The sequence below is a fragment of the Rhizoctonia solani genome, chromosome 12 (assembly GCF_016906535.1).
Source record: "Rhizoctonia solani chromosome 12, complete sequence".
NCBI classification, from domain to species: Eukaryota; Fungi; Basidiomycota; class Agaricomycetes; order Cantharellales; family Ceratobasidiaceae; genus Rhizoctonia; species Rhizoctonia solani.
The window spans coordinates 314,363-336,010 of record NC_057381.1 but is presented as its reverse complement, the minus strand read 5'-3'; the positions used below and the strand labels follow the sequence as shown (position 1 = coordinate 336,010).

General features: G+C 49.1%; 4 protein-coding genes across 4 annotated transcripts; 3 read left to right on the top strand and 1 right to left on the bottom strand.

The window, feature by feature from the left end:
* Window positions 1–740: 740 nt before the first annotated feature.
* On the bottom strand, window positions 741–4,759 carry RhiXN_11339 (sorting nexin-12; the record flags this gene model as incomplete). Its single annotated transcript, XM_043331154.1, has 9 exons — window positions 741–782; window positions 833–852; window positions 907–948; window positions 1,029–1,186; window positions 1,249–1,724; window positions 1,775–3,438; window positions 3,493–3,749; window positions 3,800–3,822; window positions 3,875–4,759. The coding sequence occupies 9 exons, from the start codon at window positions 4,757–4,759 to the stop codon at window positions 741–743; spliced, it is 3,567 nt and encodes a 1,188-aa protein (XP_043184664.1).
* A 127-nt stretch (window positions 4,760–4,886) lies between these two features.
* RhiXN_11338 (mitochondrial carrier protein) lies at window positions 4,887–6,459 on the top strand (the record flags this gene model as incomplete). Its single annotated transcript, XM_043331153.1, has 12 exons — window positions 4,887–4,938; window positions 4,995–5,014; window positions 5,099–5,115; window positions 5,172–5,319; window positions 5,370–5,381; window positions 5,439–5,463; window positions 5,518–5,628; window positions 5,684–5,874; window positions 5,928–6,041; window positions 6,091–6,117; window positions 6,176–6,339; window positions 6,393–6,459. The coding sequence occupies 12 exons, from the start codon at window positions 4,887–4,889 to the stop codon at window positions 6,457–6,459; spliced, it is 948 nt and encodes a 315-aa protein (XP_043184663.1).
* Window positions 6,460–11,787: 5,328 nt separating this feature from the next.
* On the top strand, window positions 11,788–14,686 carry RhiXN_11337 (Serine/threonine-protein kinase; the record flags this gene model as incomplete). Its single annotated transcript, XM_043331152.1, has 3 exons — window positions 11,788–12,715; window positions 12,775–13,360; window positions 13,423–14,686. The coding sequence occupies 3 exons, from the start codon at window positions 11,788–11,790 to the stop codon at window positions 14,684–14,686; spliced, it is 2,778 nt and encodes a 925-aa protein (XP_043184662.1).
* Window positions 14,687–16,974: 2,288 nt separating this feature from the next.
* On the top strand, window positions 16,975–20,822 carry RhiXN_11336 (Isoleucyl-tRNA synthetase; the record flags this gene model as incomplete). Its single annotated transcript, XM_043331151.1, has 11 exons — window positions 16,975–17,013; window positions 17,077–17,317; window positions 17,428–17,702; window positions 17,755–18,095; window positions 18,148–18,403; window positions 18,456–18,925; window positions 18,978–19,177; window positions 19,229–19,722; window positions 19,765–19,928; window positions 19,979–20,537; window positions 20,592–20,822. The coding sequence occupies 11 exons, from the start codon at window positions 16,975–16,977 to the stop codon at window positions 20,820–20,822; spliced, it is 3,270 nt and encodes a 1,089-aa protein (XP_043184661.1).
* Between the last annotated feature and the right edge of the window lie 826 nt (window positions 20,823–21,648).

Below are 21,648 nucleotides of genomic sequence, written 5' to 3'. Positions count from 1 at the left end.
TGCATAGTGTTCATGTTGCAAGCAGAGCTTAATGACATCTTATTTACATTGTCCCAATCACGAGCCCCCAGTCACCCTCCGGCGACCGCAACATGGTCCATACTTGTGTAACTAAGGCTGGGATGACTGAGTAAGCGTCCAGCCCTGAGTTTGATAATAGCTGATAGCATTATGGCGCCTGAACGCGCGAGTTTTTCATTGTAAAAAGTTATTATATCGATACTAATGCCCTCTATCTACACATGCCCGCAAAAAAAAGTAACAAAATTGACCTTGAAACAGGCGATTTGGCCCTCCAAGTAGTTTTGTCACGCCAGGGCAGCTACCCTTTGGTCACGGGGGCCTAATTTGGGTGTCGTCTGCTTTACAATGGTTGCATTTGAGTATGTTATTGGCGCTCACATAGAGCTTGCTCTCAGTCTAAAATAAGATCAAACCATGCTGCATTTGGTTTGAAGCAAAGTGAGGCTGCTCTTCCAAAATCCGAAAACCGTTCCAAAACCTCTTCAGTGCGTCCTCTGTGATACTTGGTTCATAACTTCGCCGTTTCCCAACAATACGCATTATATACATGCATTTTGTAGCCAAGAAGCTACACAATTCATCGATACTACTGCCGCGTTCTGAGAGGGCCTGGCTCGCAAGTTACACGCGTTTTAAGTCAAAACGTCGCACCTCTGAAGAGGTTTTGAAGCGAACCGTATACTTCACACATACTGATACAGCGCCACTACCAGCCATCAAGCCAAGATTTGCAGCTCTGGAAATAACGCCTGGAAAACCTGACAATAGCTTCATGAGTGAGCGTCCACGCATCGTACATGATACACACCTCATCGATGATTGTGTAAACTATATGCTGGTTCAGCCTTCGATTCTGCATAACAGTAAACATTCTACGTGCACCCCGACGAGCGTTGGATCTTCCAATCATATTCGCTACGAGGTCTTACGATCAGGTTATCAGTATTAGGTAAACAGAAAATGAAGGATCCGGAACCTGCCAGGTATAATGGCACTTAATTTACTATGCGCCTGTTCCCTCTTCTGAACCTTCTCTTGATTAGTTGTGGGAGTAGAAGCAAGCTTGAGCTTTCCTTCGGGCCAAAGGGTATCGCGGAAAGCGGTAATATATCCCAGGATTTGAGATTCGGCCAGCGAATTTCGTACGGTATCTCGTACTTTCCTGTGTCACATAGTGTATTAGTTCCAGAAATGAACTAAGACAAACGCCAGGAATAAGCCTACCGCTCAATCGTACTACCCAGCAGTTGCTGCAAGATAGTCACCATTGCCTGCCTCCGCAGCCAATTATCTTTCCTATCGAGCTCAAACACTGCCAACAATAAATCGCAGATTGGGGCCGAAAAGCTACTGGTTCCGGTCTCCCCGTCTAATGGCATAAGATCGCCTTGCAGTTTTCCAAGGGCCTCTTCAGGTCGAGATTTGAGACCAAGTACACGAGCGATAGCATCTTCGTCTTGCAACTGAGCGTACATTCCTGTTAGTTCTGCCGCGCGCCTAGAAAGGCGTTGGAGTGTGACGTCGAGCATCGACGGACCGAAGAACATGTCGTCGATACTATCGGCCACTGAACGGTACATTGTGCGTACCAGTCCTTGATCGGCAGGGGCGGAAGGAGTCAGAGCTGGAGGAGTTGCCTGGCGAGACAAGAAGGCTCGTAGTTCATCAGAGTCGCATACGGAAGGTATCAGGATTAAATTCTGGCCCTTGATCTTAGTAAAAATACCCTCAAGTTGAGTCATCCACGTACCTGAAGATACTTCTCCAATCCCACCCTTCGTGTGTCAACCATGTTATTCGACAGAGCGGTCACAAACTTCTTCCCGGGAAACTCCAATGACCTAACTTCCACGAACCGCTCCTTGAGCCTTGTATGCATGTCGTAGAATTCGCTATATCGCCTCGCCACACCCCAACCCGACGCAAAACTCCCATCCATAGCAAGCTGCTGAATTTCGACCAGGTATCGAACAACGACTCGACCCTCTTCTTCGCTCGTGGCAGTGTCGGTTATAGATATTTTGGTTCGTTCCGGGACAAGGCGATTGGCAGCTTCTTGGACCTCGTAGTGTGCTCGTTGGAACGTTAGGCCTCTGATTTCCCGGACGAGGGAATCCCGGGAACGAGAGAGGAGCGAAAGCTCTTGTTCTTCTCCTGTTAATTCCGCTTTACGCATTAAAGCTTCGAGCATGGTTTCTTGTGCCTGAAGGTTCTTTATTTTATCTGATAACCGAGCAACGTCTTGAGCAAGCTGTAAATCACCAGGAAGCGCGACCTGCAGCGGCGGTATAGCTTCATCTACCCGCTCCGGATGCCCGATCAATGGCTCCGAGTCATCTTCTGGAAACACTTTGCTTGGACGAATGGTGGTCCGAGTTTCCCGGGTAGTGCTTGGGGGTTTGTTGGGAGAGAGAGAGGGTTTGTAGTCCCTAGCAGCCGTGTCATCCGCAATGATATCCGTTAAGGCAGCTTGAAGCGCATCAATCTTCTTCCGTTCAATCGCCATATCCTCGAACAGGGGAGTCCTTGACCCGTCCATGTCCTCCGTCGATCCCATTAGAATATCAAAGCTGCTAAGTTGGCGGTTCGAGTCGTTGCTCGCTAACGAAGACGGCCTCTGTTTCATCGGTCTACGGACAATCGGAACGGAATGTGATGCATGGATTAATGTAGGTGATTCGCTGGGCGCTGATGCTCGACTGATTGGGGTCGAAGCTTGAATCTCGGGCTCATCCAAGATCAAAACTGAAGTTGCAGGTTTTTCAATACGCGGCGACATATCACCTACTGCCCGATGCCATAGCTCGCTCTTGGTAAATAATTCGAAATCCTCTTCCATAGCTTTTTCGACCTGATTTTGAGCATGTAGTACGCATCTCCGAACCCGATTCTCGTCCATCCGCGTGGGCGGGAACTGGGATTGTACAAAAGCTGTCAGAGTCGCAACGTACTTCGCCGAAATACATGAGAGTTCTGCAGCACGTTGTGGTTGGGCAAAGTAAACCTCGTATAACATAGTCGTATCTTCTATAAGTGTTGTAGTGGCAGCCGAATCCCTGGGAGCAGTTCCTTCGTCGTCACTTGCCTCCGAGTCAGAATCGATTTGAGCAAGAGGATCTTTGAATGCATCTGCTGCGAGCCAGAATTGAACCAGGAGCGTTCTATGGTTGCGTCGCTCCATAAATTCCATAAAGTAAAGGAGTGAAGAAGAGTCTCGAAGGATGTCCCGCAAGGTAAGCTTGTTGGGAGGTGCAAGAGTATGAGTTGACGAGGTCTGTGAATCATTGGTTTTTGCGCCGCTTAGTACTTCGATCCGTTTCTCTGCTTCGTTTTTGGCATTGTAGAGCCTGTCGAGGTAAGAAACTATCGTCTCGGTCTTGACGCCATTGATCCAATCGTCACTGGCATGTTGAGCTAGAAATTACCTCAAAGTTAAGTTCGACTCCGACCAGATACCGGCGCACTCACCCAACAAATCCCTCGTTCTCCGAACCTCGTTCATGATATCATTCTTCAACCGTCTGGCGTCCAGCAATGACTCGCACTTCCTGATACTCTGGACGAACATTTCAAAACGTTTGGCATCGGTTCTCCAATTTATATTTTCCGACCTGCTGCCTCGGGATGCAGAGAGAGCCCCCGGGACTGAGGGTGCTGTGCGGCGGGAAGGTCCGGATTTGGGAACCTGTTTTTCGAGCATATGTCGGACTTTGGTTACCAGCTTCCTTGAACACATTCATGAGCCATGGCATGGAAACATTTAAGTTAGGCTCACTGTTCTCTGATAGCTGCACTCGCCTGTCGAAATGTGTAAGCAAGTGAACTGGTGACCTCAGTTACAAAGACATACGATTTTATCAATTGTTTGGTTCCAGAAGTCGGGATCAGTCAACATGTCAATGACTGGCCTAAGAACACTGCAGCCAATAATCTCCCGTGCGACAATAACGACCGAACGACTCTTTGCATCGCTCTCTGGGAGAACCAATGGCAACACCTGATCGAATATCTGGCGGAGGTACAGGTCTTCGGTTGGCCGAGTAGCCATGGACGACAAGTTTGCAACCGCGGGGTGAAGCTTTCCTCGGCCAACATAACGAATAGCCAACAAAATATCCAACTCTTCTGAGTCTACGCTTAATCTCCGTTCAAGAGCAGCACCTCGCAGTGACTCTTCGGACTGTCGGAACTTCTCGATGTGGGCAGTGATTTTGGGAAGAATCTTGCGAACCACGAGGGCACTGACGTCCAACTGGCTTGCTCGCGCCAAAATGTTCTCTAGAGTTTCTTGAATGGTTCGTCGCAGTGCATTGGGAAACCCAGGGGAGTTGGAGAGGTTCGAGTACCAAACTTGAACAAAATCACGCACTATGAAGTCTATAACTTCATGTACGAGCTCAGATGCATCGGGAGAACATTCTTTGATCGGGGGGAGGTTGTCCTGCGATAACCATTGGATTCTGGTCAAATTCGCTTGCCATGCTGCAGGCGTCGCGAATGATAGCGTCCTAGTCGCCGACTTGATAGAATTAGAAGGGGGTTTCTGGGGTCGTATCCATTCCGCCAACAACGCAAATATCAAGCCAGAAAACACGAATGACAAGAATGCGAGGACAACAATGAAGGGTCCGAGAATTACGAGCGTGATAGGTGAAATAGCTAGTCGCCATACAAACGGGAGACATGTAACCAGTATAGCTCCATAGAACAGAACATGTGCTCCCTGTGAGATCATTTAATGCCTGGTTTCGGGGCCGGGGTGGCCGCCTGAAGAGAGGGGGTGGCTGTATCGCTTCTTCCACGTGACCAACTGTGACCCGAACCCTGCTCTGACCAGTCATTAAACCCCATCCTAGGCCCCGATGAGCTCCTCGGTAAAACCTCTCACCACCTTTGAGAGCTTCGGTATCGGAGGTGAGAGCATCCAATGCTTCCTTTAGTAAATTATCTAAGCACCATCTGTAAGCTAGGACTTGCCGCATGCACAGCGGTAGGTTTCATTTCTCCAACACTTCGGCCGAAAGATCTTGCCCGAATTCTAATCCTCAAATCCAAACGCTCATCACCTGAATAGGTTACACTATCAAACCCGTATGTTATTACTACTCTGTAGTGCCTGCCACTTGACTTAATATGTTTGGGCGCAGAGCCGAAGTAGCCAAAACCCGTTTACAACTTCAAGGCGAGCTTCAGTCCAAAGGCGCACCCAAGGTTTATAAGAACGTTTTTGACGTGTTTATCAAGACATGGAAGAATGAAGGGATCAGAGGCGTACAGAGAGGGCTGGGCCCAGCAGTAAGTGCGCATAATTTTGTACTTCGGATCTTAAATTCAAATGCATTTAGTATGTATACCAGGTACGATACCGAATTATGGATTGAAGACTACCAGGTATAATGACGAGACCATGGCAGATACTTTTGAACGGATCTCGTCTTGGTACGTAGAAACTCAGGTATTAGTCTTGGTGTCCTAATTTTAGGGCCAACCCAGGGTTCTACGAGCCGTTTCGTCGTTCGTTCAACTCTGCCATTGGCCGGCAGGGCACCGAACAAGTGTTCGCTACATCTATCGCAGCAGGGGCTGCCAGTGGCCTAGTAGGAGGTCAGTTGTTTCTCCGGCGTGACTCTTCCAGCACGCGGTGATGTGTTTTCATTAGCCTGTCTGGGGAATCCCCTTTTTCTAATCAAGGCTCGAATGCAAGCGTATTCGCCAGCACTTCCTGTTGGCGCACAGCACTACTATCGCAATTCGTTCGCAGCTTTGGCGGAGATATTTAAAGCCGAAGGCCTAAGGGGGTACATTCGCGGTATGGACGCGGCCATTCTACGAACATGCATGGGATCTTCTGTCAGCATTCTGTCAGCATCTCTGTCTACCATTCACTTATGCTGACGGTTCAGGTTCAATTACCGAGCTACAACTGGGCAAAAACGACACTGGTCAAGAATGGCATTGCAAGCGCCGATAGTACATGGACATTTTTGGCGAGTAGCACGGTATCGGGCATATGTGTGGTATGATCATTATTACACTACTAAGAGGACTTATCTGATTCGCGTACAGTGTCTGGTAATGCAACCTGCAGATACCGTATGAACTATTTATTGGTCAATACTCAGTCAAACTGATTTTGGATAACTGGATTTAGGCCCTCACTCGCATGTATAACCAACCGACAGTCCCTGGTCCGAACGGTCGAATGGTTGGCGCCCTATACAAGAACCCCATTGACTGTCTGTGGAAGACACTGAAAATCGAGGGGCCGTTGGCTTGGTACAAAGGTTCCACGGCGCATTTTCTTCGCATCGCTCCGTGAGCAGAGTCTTCGGCCCCTAGCTGAAAAGTATTGATTGTTGGTTGTACAGGCACACAATCGTGACACTGACAGCCAACGAGATCTATATGGCACTGTACCAAAAGGCCTTTTTATAGATATATAATTGTACGACTAATCCATAAAACAATTAGACTTTGTTCGCATAGAGAACCACCTTAATGGACCGCTAGACCCAACCCGGCAACTCCAGATATCTTTAACGTCCGGGGCGATTTTCAGCCCACTAGGCTTCCATAGAAATACAGTAGTGATATAACCACTGAGCCTCGGAAATTAATGGAAGATCTACTGGTAGCTATACAGCTGTATCAGTTTGGGATTGTGAGTTCGCGTAATGCGGTCTTGGAAATGCGTGTTGGCGGGCTGGAACCTTGCGAAACTTTCCCCGAAGGAGTTACGTATAATTTGAATGATACAACCTTGGTTCCCACCCGTGCTGCAGTGCTCGTTTTCATAACAGAAGTAAAGTACCGCATGCACGTCTGAGGGCTGGTGCTAGGTAGCCTTTGTTCTACTACCGACAATGATATTAATATCGTATTAAATTCACGGTACAAGTCCTAATTAATTACATGGAAAGATAAATTCATGCCCACCTAAAATATCAGATTGAATAGACCTATAGAAGGTAGTCAGTACTCGTTGCATGCATAGCAGTGTGACGAGGGAAAGACTCAGAAGGAAGGCAACGGAAATATCCACATGGGTTTATGCGCTCTCGGAAAATATTGATTTTACATCCGAAATGCTTCATCACTGGCTATGTGGAGTACAGGAATCAAACTAGGACTCACCAGAGCGAAGCCCAACAACACACTTGCTAATCCCTACACTAAAGAACTATATGATTAGCAAATGTTTTTAATAGCGAGAATGAGAATAGTGAGAGGTAGATCAGCTACCGTTGTAGAAAGAAGTGTACACATGTAACCGTTAGATCATTCGTTAGAACGAAGGTAAAATTTATCATCAAATGGGCGAGGTAAAGATGTTCCATAGATAACCAGGAAATCGCACTTACCCAGTTACGCCTATTGTTGATTGGCTCAGGCATCTTTGGGGAGACTATCTTGAACACCTGCAACACCAAAATTCGATCAACAATCTCGTACTAACTGTTGGGAAGTATTGGTAGGGGATAAAGCTCAGATACCGTTGTAAGGAGAATTCATTCCAAATGGTCACACAGTGTGAATAATAAAGATTTGACATCAAAGCAGAGACGATAGGAAATGTATACTTACCAGTTGCACTGGGCCTCTAATGCAAAGGTCGAAGCCGTCTTTAACGTTCAACAATTTTTGCGCAATCAGGGTCAGTTCAAATTCCACGGCCCGGCGCTTACTGGTTCTACCATTGACCAAGTGAATTTAGGGTTCAAGATCTACCATCAACCTATGCGCCAGAGATCTTACATTGTGACGCTGCGACTATTCCTCTATCTCCAAAAATAGGAGACTTCTATGAAAGATACTATCATATATATTGTGTATGTGAGGCTAAATCATCTCGCTCGAGCGAGCTGAAGCTGTAGCTCGCCCGCATTGTTCCTTGCAAATTCCAGTTGTTCTTCAGTTGCTTTGACCCCAGCCATAAGTTCAAGCCAGTACCAGCATAGGCTATAATCTACAAAACTCAGATATCATAGTGAGAGGATCATGCTAGATGAAATTTCTCTATAACCATGTCACTCAGTCTGCTACCGATACATGAACTACGACTTCCCTACCATTTTCCCCGAGTGCCTAATTCTTTTCCATATTCCCTCAGAGTACAAAACGATTCATACTAAGGCAGTAAAGGCTCTCATTACTTGAGCCCAAAAGGACATATGCGTTAATGCTCCTCACAGCTTCGCTGAGATGCATGCACGACCATATCAAAAAGTTGAAGCTGTCAAAAACTTTACACGGTACTTGATTTTAGTCAAAGTGGGTACATATCTGCCAGGGTAGACGAAAACGGTTGCATCATTTAGATTGTATGGCCCGATAGTAGATGTCCACGCACCCCCGTTTGCATACGACCAGTCAGAGGCCCCTATCATCCTGTAGCTAGTTCGACTCCGGCTGCAAATACGTACGATCGAGCAAACTCGAAGACAACCACGACACTGAACGCCTGGTTAACTGGTAAACGGCCGTGTACTATGATGATAAGAGGCCAAGCGCCGACATGACTAAGCCACGGTTCTGCGTAGTTACGCATCAATTCTGAAACTAACGACCGACATTCATCCGCTGGAATGAATAATATGTCTCGTTTCTTCAATTATAACAAGTGATTCGTCGAATCCGATGATGAAACAATGGGTTGTACGAAGGTTCAAGCTACCTAGTAACCACCTGTACTCCAAGTAGAGCGCGACATCGTTCAGGAGGGTGCAGTCAGGGAAGACTACCGGACTCACAGAAGGTGTTGTCTGCGGTCCAGGTCTGTAAAGGCTTACTCGGGTTACGGTACCTGTAGGCTTCACGAAGGTTTGGTAGGCAACGGACAGGATTGTGGTAAGTAATCCAGATTTGAGCGCAGTCCTAAATTCTCCACCGAGCCGACCTCTGTCTGGGGTCACTGGCTTGAGAATAGTAAGGGGCTGATGGCTCATGTAACCTCAGCCTATAACTAACTTGGAGTGTATTGGTTCCACGTCTATTTATTTATTTTTATCTCAAAGGTGGTAACACATGCACTTGCTCCGTTGTATTGTGATGCTCGCAAACTTCAATGAGCTTTGCGATGATCAACATCACTATTGCCTGAATCTTATATCAACCTCACTCCGCCACTTGGGCTTGATTATCAATTTATCATGCAATAACTTCTATAAAAGTTAAAGTCATGACCTGCCTCGGTAACCATGGTTTCTTATTCCCGTGACCAAGGTCGAAGGTGGGGCATGCACGTTTATCAAACCTGCATAGTGGAAATGAAGCATTGACCAGTAGCGTTTGAGGCCTCGCCGGCAATGGCTTAGAAATGAAAATATCAGATCGAATGTATTGTTTTATACTCTCGTGGGCTACGTCATACGCATATATACGCAGGCCACGCGAGCTCGACACTGGGTACATCACTGGTACATCACAGGATCGTGTGATAAGAGTATAGCACATCGCGGAAGTGTCTTTGTCGCTTCTATCGTTTGGAGCGTGTAACCCTTTCTATACTCAATGTAAATATGTCATCCAAACAAAACTTACCCCAGTCTTAGGTCCAGTCCCAGTATATTCGAACACACACAGAAGTGATTAGGCTGAGAAGGCGAGATAAATGAACTCGGCGCTACAAAGCTTCCTTATCTTCCTCACGTAGCAGCCTGTTCTAGAAAGTCCTCCGACTACAGACAAGCAAGACAAATTGGAACCGCCAAGTATCTTCGCTCCGGCCTCTTGTATTATGAGACTTGGCCAAAATTTAAAAAGGAATTGAAAAGAGTCTGGGCGTGCATGTGGTTCAAGTTTTTGGGGAAGAGGTGCGCCTATATGCGGGTTGAATTTGTCTCTGCGCGGGCTATTTTTACACCTGACTCAAGGGTCTTCTACAGGGAAGAATATGTGGTAGTTACGTCACCCGGGTTGTGTAATCCACTGTGTAACTCGCTTCCAAAGTCGAATGATCGGCGGGAGCTCGAGGAGTCTGGTGCGATTGGCGATTGGGTAGACGTGTCATCGCGAACACGCATTTGTTGCGGACACTGCACATGAAGATAGTACGGAACTTGAGCTTGGCATACAAACACAACTGGCCACTCGAGAGCCGGAACTTGTGATTGTCGTGCGGGGGAAAGAGGGGGGATGTCCCACGCACAAACGGCTCAGTGAGATTTTCGTCCAGCAGATTGAAAGAAGTAGCATGATTGATTGTTCCTCGACTGTATTCACATACCTGGTTTGGAAGTTATTGACGTCGAGGTGCTGGCTCGTCCGAGTGGATCAGCCGAGTGAGTGGCTCAACACCGTGCGGGTATGATTCAAACGTGATGACTAACGGGGAGTGGCCGGGCGGGTCATCGACTTCTGTTTGCGCGCGATTGCAAGGCGTCATCGTCCGAGACCAGCAAGGAATACCTGAGCGCACAGATGAAACCGACCAGAAGCCCTCGGACGGACTAAATTGATTGGTATAATCGATATTCGAGCGCTAATTAGGTCATTCTGCGACGGACGGGGAATAATGTGTTTGATTTACGGGATGGATAGCATTCAGGCGTTGATAAAATTTTGGGCGAAAATAGGTTAGGAATGCCACAGGGAGCTTCCACGTGGGGTTCATCCCTGACTGTCAAACTGTCCAAACTTGCAACTACCGACGGACGATCAGTGATCGCCCACTCGCTCATGACACTGCTTCAGATGAAACCGGCGGACCGAGTACCCTATGTTGAGGCTGTTCTCATAATAATAGATTGTGGTTGAAGGGTTTGGGCGCGAACACAGTCATTGTGCAGTGAATGAGGAAGACTTCGGCCGCGGAGTCTTCTGGATCCCGTAAGCGGTTGACCGATCGCCGAGGAGAGTTGCGCCGGGTGGTTGACCCCGGCCGGCATGGAACGATTCTAGCCTATTGGACGATATTTAGAACACGATAATGGGTGCAAAATATTTGCACAGGGTAGTGATTACAGATGTCACAATGTGCGCTTACTTCGAGCATAGATGGGTGATGGCCGACCGAGTGTGCGCAAAGGGCCGTACCCGATGGGTCTCTCCGAGCGGAAGGAATAGAGCCGGATTGGGGTGACCCCTGAGATTGAATGTATGCGTCACGTGGAATCGGGGAGCAGAGATCAGCGCTGAAGTGGGCCTTCAGGAGAGAGTTGGTGTAGATAAAGTCTTGGGTGCGAGCAGCCAACCACACCCGACGCGACGCTGGTGGTGCGACCTGGGCTCGATTACGGGATCTGGCGCGTGAGACTGTGGGAGCCGCAGAGGTACGTAGGTGGATATTAGGCTACAGGCAGAACCGAGCTCACAGCCTGGCCCCGTCTACGTAGTTGGCAGAGGATAAGATTGGGTGAGTGCCTTCAGCCTGGTTTCTAAGCGGGTGACGCCCCGCCTTGAGCTTCTTCTCGCCACAACCCACGTCATTCGAGATCCCAGATGTTTTTATATGGGCGTGTCCATTGTCTCTCCCCCTAGCTTCATCCCCTTTGCGCTTTACGGTGCTGGTAGCCGGCGTATTCTCACCACCGTCCTGCCTAGATAGTACCGGTCAAATTTCTTGACACAAAAACAAATTCGGTTTTCATCTCACCATACCTTGCCTCGGTACGTCCAAGTTTCATATCACGGGTCGCGTGGCGTACTTTGTCTGATCTCTTGACCCTATTAGGCGCCCGCACAGATACAACATCCTCGAAATATCATATATCTTGTTCGCCCAGCAGGCTTACTAGGCCGTTTTGGTTTTCTCCCTCCTCCCCTATGGCCCAGGTAGACGTAGAGCGTTCGGCTCTGCACTCGTTCGAGAGTGAACAGCAGCTCGAAGCCTTTAGGCAGCTCGAAGCCACCCTCGATCAGCCATTTCATTTTGCCGACCATCAGCCGAGTTCCCCCTCTCCTCAACCCACTCCCTTTGCTCAATACACCCCCCTTGTCGGTCGCACAATCGCTTCTCCAGCTGGGCCCCACTTTCGTCTTGCACTTCGGCGCGTCTTGGGAGTCGGCGCTTATGGTGTGGTTTATCTTGCCGAGCAGGTCGAGCGCGACGAGCACCAGTACGCATGGGGGCCGCTTACCCGACGTGAGCGCGAACGAACCATCTCTTCAGCAGGGCCTGTGTATGCGGTCAAGGTTATGCGTTGCGCTCCCAAGGGGTCAAGACAGCGCGCATTTCAGGCACGCGAGGTGGCGTTGCATCGGAAGGCGGACGGCCATCCAGGGGTTGTCCCCCTGCATGCGGTTTACGGAACCGGTCGCCCGCCCACATACACTCATCGCAAGCGCAAGACCTGGAACTCGCACTCCAATTTCATCCGACCTGAAGACGAACTCACTTGGGAACAGGATGCTGAGCTAAGCGGCGGTCCTCTTCCCATTCTCGAAGACGGCCGTGAAGAGGAGCTCGTGTTTATGGTCTTGTCCTACATCGGCGGAGGTGATCTCTTCTCCATGATTGCCGAAAAACAACGATACATTGGCGATGACGCTCTTGTCCGATCCGTCTTTACTCAATTGCTCGACGCCGTTCAGTGGTGCCACATCCAGGGCGTACGGCACAGGGACTTGAAGCCTGAGAATATTCTGTGCGAGGAGGATGGCAAGACAGTGTTTGTTAGCGACTTTGGACTTGCTACATCAGACAGGCACAGTCGCGACTTTGGTTGTGGGAGTAGCTATTATATGAGTCCTGGTAAGTGCCTTGAGTATACATCTAACGAGCGACAAGCTGACCAGGCCCTTGGTATATAGAATGCTACGGAGATCCCGACTCACCAGTTACATCACCTGCATACAACACTCGCGCAAACGATGTCTGGACACTCGGCGTAGTCCTCGTCAACCTGACCACTGGCCGAAATCCTTGGGAAGCGGCCTCTCCTGTTGACCCGACATTCAAGTCGTATTGCGATGACCCTGTCACCTTTCTCCCCTCGATCTTGCCCGTCACCCCCGCTGCAAATGAAGTGCTGACTCGCGTATTCGAAAGGGACCAGAAGAAGAGGATAACGATCCCCGAGCTGCGGGAAATGGTCGGCCGAGTCGAGCGCTGGACTTTGCGCGGCCATGAATTGGACGGGGCGTCCGAGGGTGCTAGGGACGTCGCGCGTGGATGCGGACTTCTTGATGTGCCGTCTGCTCCGATCAGGGGTGGTAGCTCAGGGATAGTTGAGCGCAGTCGGTTCAGCGAAGACACTCTGATCTCATCTGATGAGGATGACGATAGCTCGGATGGCGAGGTTGACTGGTACGCGCTCCGTCGCGCCAGTGTTGGCTCGGCCAGCATGGATATGAACCGGTCTCGCCCTCTGAGCAAGATCTTGTCCAACTCGCCGACGTTGATGGGCCAGCAAGGTTGGGAGGGACTGACGGATAATCATTCCGTTATTGCGGTGGAAGACAGTTCACCCAACACCACGGTGGACGAGGCCGACACCAAGGCTCGGCCAGAGTCGACCCCGCGTTGGCCGAGATTGTGAGTGGATGGGGCGATGACCAAACAACTCCCCGCGCACGATTGGATTCTACCCCGCGAGGGATTATCCCGCTTCGCGCACCTCGCTCGACGCCGTCTCTTCGTCAGACACCACTTCCTCTTCAATTTGGAGAATTCTTGGCCGGGTCGATCTCGCCTAGTCATTACAGGTCTCCTTCTCCCAACCGGTTGCGATCCCCATCACCTGGGCCGTTCAATTCGACCTTTCCCTCCAAAATTCCGGTTTACACCGGCCCGAGAGCGAGGACCGTCAGCTTTGACCCGCCCAAGACTGCAACTGAAAATGGCGATAGGCAGAGGATGAAGAGTGCGCCTGCGAGCGAGGCTCCTGTTCCCCCCTGCACCAAAGCCAAAGAGTCGAGTGGTGGATTTATGGATCGATTGAGGAGTAGGACCTCGATGCGAGAATTGAAGAACAAATGTTCCCTAGAGTTCAAGAAGCCCACGCCGAAAATGCAAGAGAAGTCTGCTCCAGAATCCAAGACCAAGCCCAAAGAACACGAAACCTGCAAACTTTTCTCCAAGTCGTCTCATCGAGGCTTATCCGCCAAGGCTACACTCTCGACTCGCGAGCTCAATTCTAAGGCATCGTTCTCCACGCTCTCGGTAACGTCGTCCGAGTCGAGTGGGTTCCCCGTCACGCCGCTCAAGGCCGAAGTCGTCCTCTCCTCGCCGCGAGTGATCATTTCCCATCCGTCGGATGGAAAAATCTGGGACATGTCACGCGCATCAGGGAGCGAGGGCAGCGCATGCGATAGTTCGACGTGCTCGCATGATACTGTTCATGTCCCAATGGTCCTCGATCCTGGCGCGCCGCTTTACGACCATCATCCGATGTACCGATTTGGCGAGCCAGGCATGATCTCGCCTTCTTCCCCCGCTGTTTCTCCCAGGTACGCGCGAAAGAGAACCGAGACGAGCCAAAAGGTGAAGCGCGTGCCCGTGCCTCCTATCCCTTCTGAGCTTTTAGAGGAGCACGAGCGGCAGTTGACGGTCAAGCGCAGCGCGACCGGTCGCGACCGGTTGTTTGATTCGGTGGCCGTTCCGGCTCCGGCTGCGGCTCAGGTTCCGACGGCCGACGTCAAGCACGGATCCGATGACGAACGAGCTGGACCGAGACGTCACGGCTTGTTGGACAATGCACGGGCCTGGTTCCGTCGCATCTAATCACGCTCTTTTCGATTTCCCACCGCTCTCTCTCTTTCTTTCTCAGTAATTATTTGTTCGTTTTTATTCATTGTTGTTATTTGTTTTTTATGTTGTACTTTGGTTATGGTTAGATTACTTGCTGTTTATTTTCTGCCTCTTATGTTCTCGTATATTTGGTTTACTGCTCTCCTTACTCTCGTTGGTCATAAATCCGCTGCTCTCACGTTGTCGCTCACTCGGTTTCTCTCTCTCCGTGTAACTAGTATCCGCATTTGTGCCACCTCCCTCATTACTCTCTCTCTCTCTCACTCTCCGCGTTGGACTTTGTTTAAGCTTGTTTGTAGGTAGTCTAGGTATCTGACAGTGATGCAGTTGTAGTATCAAGTAAACGGATCGGATAGTCGTAAGATTTTGACTACGTGTGATCATTGTCCGGGTTTGCATGGGTATGTCCGTGATCGAGCCAGCTAGGGTCGGTATATGCGCGTCTATCCCTTGGCCCCCTGGAAGGCACCTGATAGGGTCAAGCGAGGTACATCGATATCGTTAATACCTCACAGACGAACTGTGCGGGCTTGCTTTGTGTGCTTCCACGCTGAACCTCGCGAGTCGCCTGGTGTATTCATTAGGCTTCGGGTGTTGGGGTGTTGTCTGTTGTCAATCTCTGCGGGAGCAACCGAGATTCTACTTCCGGAATACAAATCACTTCCTGAGCACTTTATTCCATTGGACCTTGTGGTATACGGATAGGGGCACAATTTCGCTAATACTGTAGTGTATGGATATATAGTTTAGTTTGTATGAAGTCGGTTAAAGAAGAGCTGGACCAACACGGGCTCCCCTGGTTGGTGTGTAAAGGCGGGGTCTGGGGCTTAAGCCCATGGGGTTTAATATCATTTGACCGAAGCTTAAATAACGTCTAGGGAGGTGGGGTGCAAGGGCTGAAGGTCCAGCGGAGTTGGAGTGAAGAGTTCGAATTCGGGCAGTAAGAAGTAAACGGGTCCGACGGTGCCTGTTGGAACTCTTCAGTAAAGTTTCGAAACACATTCGCGTTCCACTCGGTAGATCTCAATTCAAAGTAGATCCAATGCGCCAAGAGCTCCCGTACTTGACCTGAGAGGGGTAGGAGGGGGGCGCATGTACAAATGGAATCTTGGTCTTGGTCCCGGTCGTCATTCATTCAACGTGTATCCTGAGTACTACCAAGGCCGTAAGGTTAAGTTTGCGAAATCAGAGTGCTAACGGGGGCTCGGATGAAGTACCATGGGTACTAACGCCGGAATTGTTGCTCCAGTGGTAGGCTGTATAGAGTTTCCTATCTTTTGGGCCATAGGCATAAAGCTTAATGGAGTGTGCAACGGTGTCAAGTCGTACGGACTCGAAACAACAGGGTACCTCTTGGTACAAGTTTAATCATTGGAATAGAGTTTTATCATGAAGTAGTCCTAATTAGGCAGGAACGCCCCATAGTAAATTCAGTGCTGGAAGAATTTCGCTTTATCCCAATAGTGAGAAGCAAAATGGCGCACTGTGTGCTTATAGTGCACCGGACTCGATATTAATATGATAATCTATTATAAATTTAACAGGGACTCTCGTTCTGCATGTGCTACGCCAAATGGTAATTCTCGTCTTGCACAGAATGTTAATAGGCCGCGCAAAGGTTTCAGAGCTTGAATATTCGCTTTTTGACCTTTTGTCATCCATGTGGATACCTGTCGGAAATTTTTAATTGAGAAATACAACTGGAGGCAGTGATACACCCAGGGAAAAGTGTTTATATGCTTCTTCGTTGTGTCCGGCTCCCACTGCTAGGTGGCCGGTTTAAATTTGTCCACTCCAAAGTAGTTTGAGCATGGGTATTGCCGCTCGAGATTCACCTATCTTCCGGTCGGGCAAATGGAATCCAAATTGCGTGACAGTGTATATGCAAGGCTGTCCTCGCCCAGTGTTTCCGAACGACTTCTGAAACTGCTGCGTACGCAATTTATTCATTGGACTCGTACGGTGACGTGACCTTCATCGGTACGCAATATGTGTGCGTGCGCTTTTTGACCTCAGCTCCCCGATTGCGGTAATGCGATAGTAGCTATAGACGCTGTATCCTATCTGGTTGAGTCAAGAACGAGTCAACAAACCACAGCAAGCCCGCAGGAAGTGCACGTGACTAGATGATCGGATGAGATTTTCGGAAGATTTGCTCGATGCGAGCTCGGGATGCGGGATTCCAGGCTTGGAGTCATATTGTACGAGGGCATTTGTATCGGCCTCGTCTGAAGCATCCAACACATTCCCTTAGGCGCACCATGGCGACTGCACAAGACCAGACGCTGGAGCTGCCAAAAGTGAGCGTAATTTAATTGCAATGGCGTAAGACGGAGGCTCATTTGCTTATTTGACATGATTAGACCGCGAAACGCGACTTTTTGGTGGAGCTCGAGCAAAAGTATCAAAAAGAATGGCAAGAAAAGAATGTCTTTCATACAGATGCCCCTCACGAGAGCGAATATGCTGATTTGACGCCCGATGCGCTGAGGGAAAAGGTCCCAAAGTGGCTGGGTACATTTCCCTATCCTTATATGAACGGCTCTCTCCATCTTGGGCACGCATTCACGATATCCAAGATTGAATTCAATGCCGGTTATCAACGTATGCTGGGCAAGCGTACTCTCTTTCCGATGGCTTTTCACTGCACGGGAATGCCTATTAAAGTACGATATTTTACTTATTATTACATTGATAATCTAACTCGTATCAAGGCCGCTGCAGACAAGATCGTTCGGGAGATAGAAATGTTTGGCCCCGAATTCGGGGTTATACGGGCGAAGAGGAACCTCCCAAAGCTGAACCGGCTCCAGTTGTCGCTGCCCCAGCTGGTGCCGTAGACAAAGCAAAGAAAGGCAAAGTCGCAGCAAAGGCAACCGGCTTGAAATACCAATTCCAGATTATGGAGTCCATTGGAGTTCCTCGTGCAGAAATTAAGAAATTTGCGGATCCCTTGCATTGGCTTGGATATTTTACCCCTATTGCTCGCGTGAGTGCTTGCTATCCTCCTACACTTGAGTCCACTCATAATTGGGCAATAGGCGGATTGTACTAGCTTTGGTGCCCGTATCGACTGGCGTCGCTCGTTTATCACTACCGATGTTAACCCATACTACGATTCTTTTGTTCGATGGCAAATGAACAAGCTGCGTGCAACGAACAAGGTCAAATTTGGTGAACGTCATACCATCTATTCTCCAAAGGACGGACAACCTTGCATGGATCATGACAGGCAAGATGGAGAAGGGGTTGGCCCTCAGGAATATACTGGCATCAAGATGGAAGTCAAGCAATGGAGTGAAGCTGCTCAAAAGGAGTTACCCGAAGATATTCAGAAGAAGAAAGTCTACTTGGTTGCCGCTACCCTTCGCCCTGAGACTATGTGGGTACTGGCTTTGTTCGAGTTGTCTTTGGATTCTGACCCTTCTCGCCAGGTACGGCCAGACAAACTGCTTCGTCGGAAAGGATATTACGTATGGATTCTACGCTGTTAAAGACGATGCTGTATTTGTTTGTACACACCGTGCAATTCGCAACATGGCATACCAAGGCGTAACCAGCGCTCGTGGGGAGATCAAGGAGCTGGCAACTCTTCCCGGCACCGCTCTGATCGGAACCAAGATACATGCACCTTTGTCGGTAAACAATGAGGTTTGGGTTCTGCCCATGGAGGGTGTATTAGCCAACAAGGTGCGCGTAAACGTATCGAATTGCGGTTTTAATGTAACTAATAGAGTGATAGGGTACTGGTGTCGTCACATCAGTCCCATCAGATTCTCCTGCGGACGCTCAAACTCTCCTAGACCTGCAGAAGAAGCCCGCTTACTATGGTGTCGAACCCAGTTGGGTCGCATTCGAGCCTCTCCCTATCATTTCCACTCCAAGCTACGGCGATCTTATTGCCCCTGCCTTGCTCAAGTCATTGAAGATTCAGTCCCAAAAAGATGTCAAACAATTGGCCGAAGCCAAGGAGATTGCATACAAGGAAGGGTTCTACAGCGGGACCATGCTCATCGGCCAGTATAAAGGATTGAGCGTTCAAGATGCTAAGCCAAAGGTTCGAGAAGATTTGATTGCAAGTGGAGAAGCGTTTTCCTACTCAGAGCCTGAAGGCTGGGTGATGAGCCGCAGTGGTGACGAGTGCGTTGTCAGCTTGGAAGATCAGTGGTACTTGGATTATGGTGAAAAAGAATGGAGGGCCCAAGCTGAATTGTAAGCACGTCAGCATATATAGAACCCAGGTTAGGGGCTGACCGAAGGGCAGGTTGCTGGCAAAGATGAACACGTATAACCAAGAGACGAGAAATGCGTTTGAGGCTATCTTGGCATGGCTCAACCAGTGGGCATGCGCGCGAAGCTTCGGCCTTGGATCGCGCTTACCCTGGGACCCCACTTTCTTGGTCGAAAGTTTAAGCGACTCTACAATTTACATGTCCTACTACACAGTCGCCCACTTGTTGCAAGGTAAGTGAAAATGGAATAAGTCAGATCATCGAGGCTGACAATGATCACCAGGTGGAGTGGTTAATGGTAGCCAAACTGGCCCTATCGGAATCACCCCTGACCAACTGACGGATGAAGTCTGGGACTTCATTCTCTCAAATCCCTCTCCGGACCGTAAGCCTCCTAGCTCAACAATCCCTACAGAGAAACTCTTGACCCTGCAACGCGAATTCTCTTATTTCTACCCGATGGATATCCGTTCCTCTGGCAAAGACCTTATCGGAAACCATCTCACTTTTGCTATCTATAACCACGCTGCGCTTTTCGAACCCAATCTCTGGCCGTTGTCCATGCGTGCCAACGGGCACTTGATGCTCAACGGGAAGAAGATGAGCAAGAGTACTGGTAACAGCTTGACCCTCCGTGATAGCTTGGACAAGTTTGGTGCGGATGCGACAAGGTTGGCTCTAGCGGACGCTGGAGACGGTATCGAGGATGCCAACTTTGAGGAGAAAACTGCGAACGCTGCAATTATGCGATTGTACACTCTTATTGAATGGTGTGAGGTTAGTGTATTTTTTTTAAACTGGGATCTCAGCGACTGATAGGAAATATGCGAGAAGGAGGTTATGGGCAGAGTTCGGGGTGAAGCTCCCGAAGGCAAAGAAGTCAAGATCCGCACTGGTGGAAGGGAATCATATTCGTTCCATGATAAGGTCTTCGAACAAGAGGTTGTTGACTCGATCATCAAGACCAAGGCAAATTACGAGGCGTGGGTATTTATGTACGCCAAGTATCTTCCATTTGCTGACTAAGCTATAGCACCAACTACAAGGATGCTCTCAAAGATGGCTTTTATGAGCTCCAATCGGCTCGAGATTGGTACCGAGAAGTCACTGCCGACACAGGAATGCATGCTACCCTCGTCGAGCTTTTCGTCCGAACCTCTGCTCTTCTTGTGTTGCCTATCGCCCCCCACTTTTCCGAACACATCTGGCAGCATCTCCTACGCGAGTCTACCAGCGTCCAGAATGCTTTATGGCCTACCCTTCCTACTGAACTTGACCAAGCAACCCTCGGCGCAGCTGCTTATATGCGGGGTATCACCAAGACAATTCGAGACGCTGACCTCGCGCTGCAAAAGCGTTCCGGAAAAAAAGGAGGAGGACCTGCTGGGCAAGCCTTGCGTCCCAACGATCCCAAATCGGTGCGGATTTTCGTGGCTCAGAAATTCCCAGAATGGCAAACTGCTTGCGTTGGGGTGGTCGAGGCGCTATGGAAGGAAGGCGCTGCGAACGATGAAGCAAAATTGAGAAAGGCTCTGGCAGAGAAAGGGCTGATTAAGGATAAGAAGGCAATGCCATTTGTCCAGGCTTTCAAGGTAATGCTTTGTAACCTATCGATGATCGAAAGCACACTGAAAGCCTGTGTTTAGAAACGAGTAGAACAGTTCGGCCCCGAAATAGCTTTTAATCGTGCCTTGCCTTTCGATGAAGCTCATGTGTTGCGCGAACTCGTACCATACATGAAGCATAATATGGGATATGTTGACATTGATGTCGTGTCGGTGGAAGAGGCACAGGGTAAGACTGGGCCAGGTTACACTCAGGCTGCGCTGGATGTGGCAGAACCAGGCACACCCGGGTTTGTATTCTGGAATCCGTGAAGGACAATGTAGAATAGAATAGAATTTGTTGTACTCGTGTAAAAGGCATCACGAGAATGAATATCTAGTTTTTTCATTATCCAGCCGGGTGTGTGGAAAAATGACTTGGAGTATTGATAAACATGCTTTGGCGACTTGTGCGTCGGGGTTAATAAGCAGCAGCGAAGTTCTGGGGCCGACGCAATCCATCTGAGCGATTTACGTTGTTTCACCAAGGTGATTCTAGGATGAAACATTGGGCACCAAGTCTACCCATTGGATGATGCGATGCACTCGGTCCCAGAGTCGGTGTCATCGCTACTGCCCCTCAATTGACTGAAGCGCTCCTGCTTGGTGATTTTCAGTTGGGAAGAGCACATTATGAGTGAAATACATAGGTGAGGAAGACTTAAAAAATCTCCTGCTCAACGAAACCGTCTATTTCTCCAAAGGACCACTCAACTCCAGAGCGCTCTGGAGCAAACTTCTTCAGACATATCCAGGGTCCTCTGGAATGTCTGAGAGCTAAGTCGCCTGATTGGAGAACTCTGGAGAAAATGGGAAATTACATGAGTAGCTCTTTATGCTAACGGGCGCATGTGTATAGAAGGCCATGTGCAATGAGTCTCGAGTGTGGGGCGAGAGAAATGGGATACGTGATGAATCGATGACAATAGGAAAAGAAAAGAAATATATACAAAGTTTGAACGGCCGGGTACTGGCATTGGGAGATTTGCAGTTAATACACAGTATGCCATTATTCAAATATGGCTCTCATAGCCAATAGTTTGTTGGCACGCGCACCTTTCACGTAGGCTGTGTAGGGAGTACAGGTTAGCGTATGCCA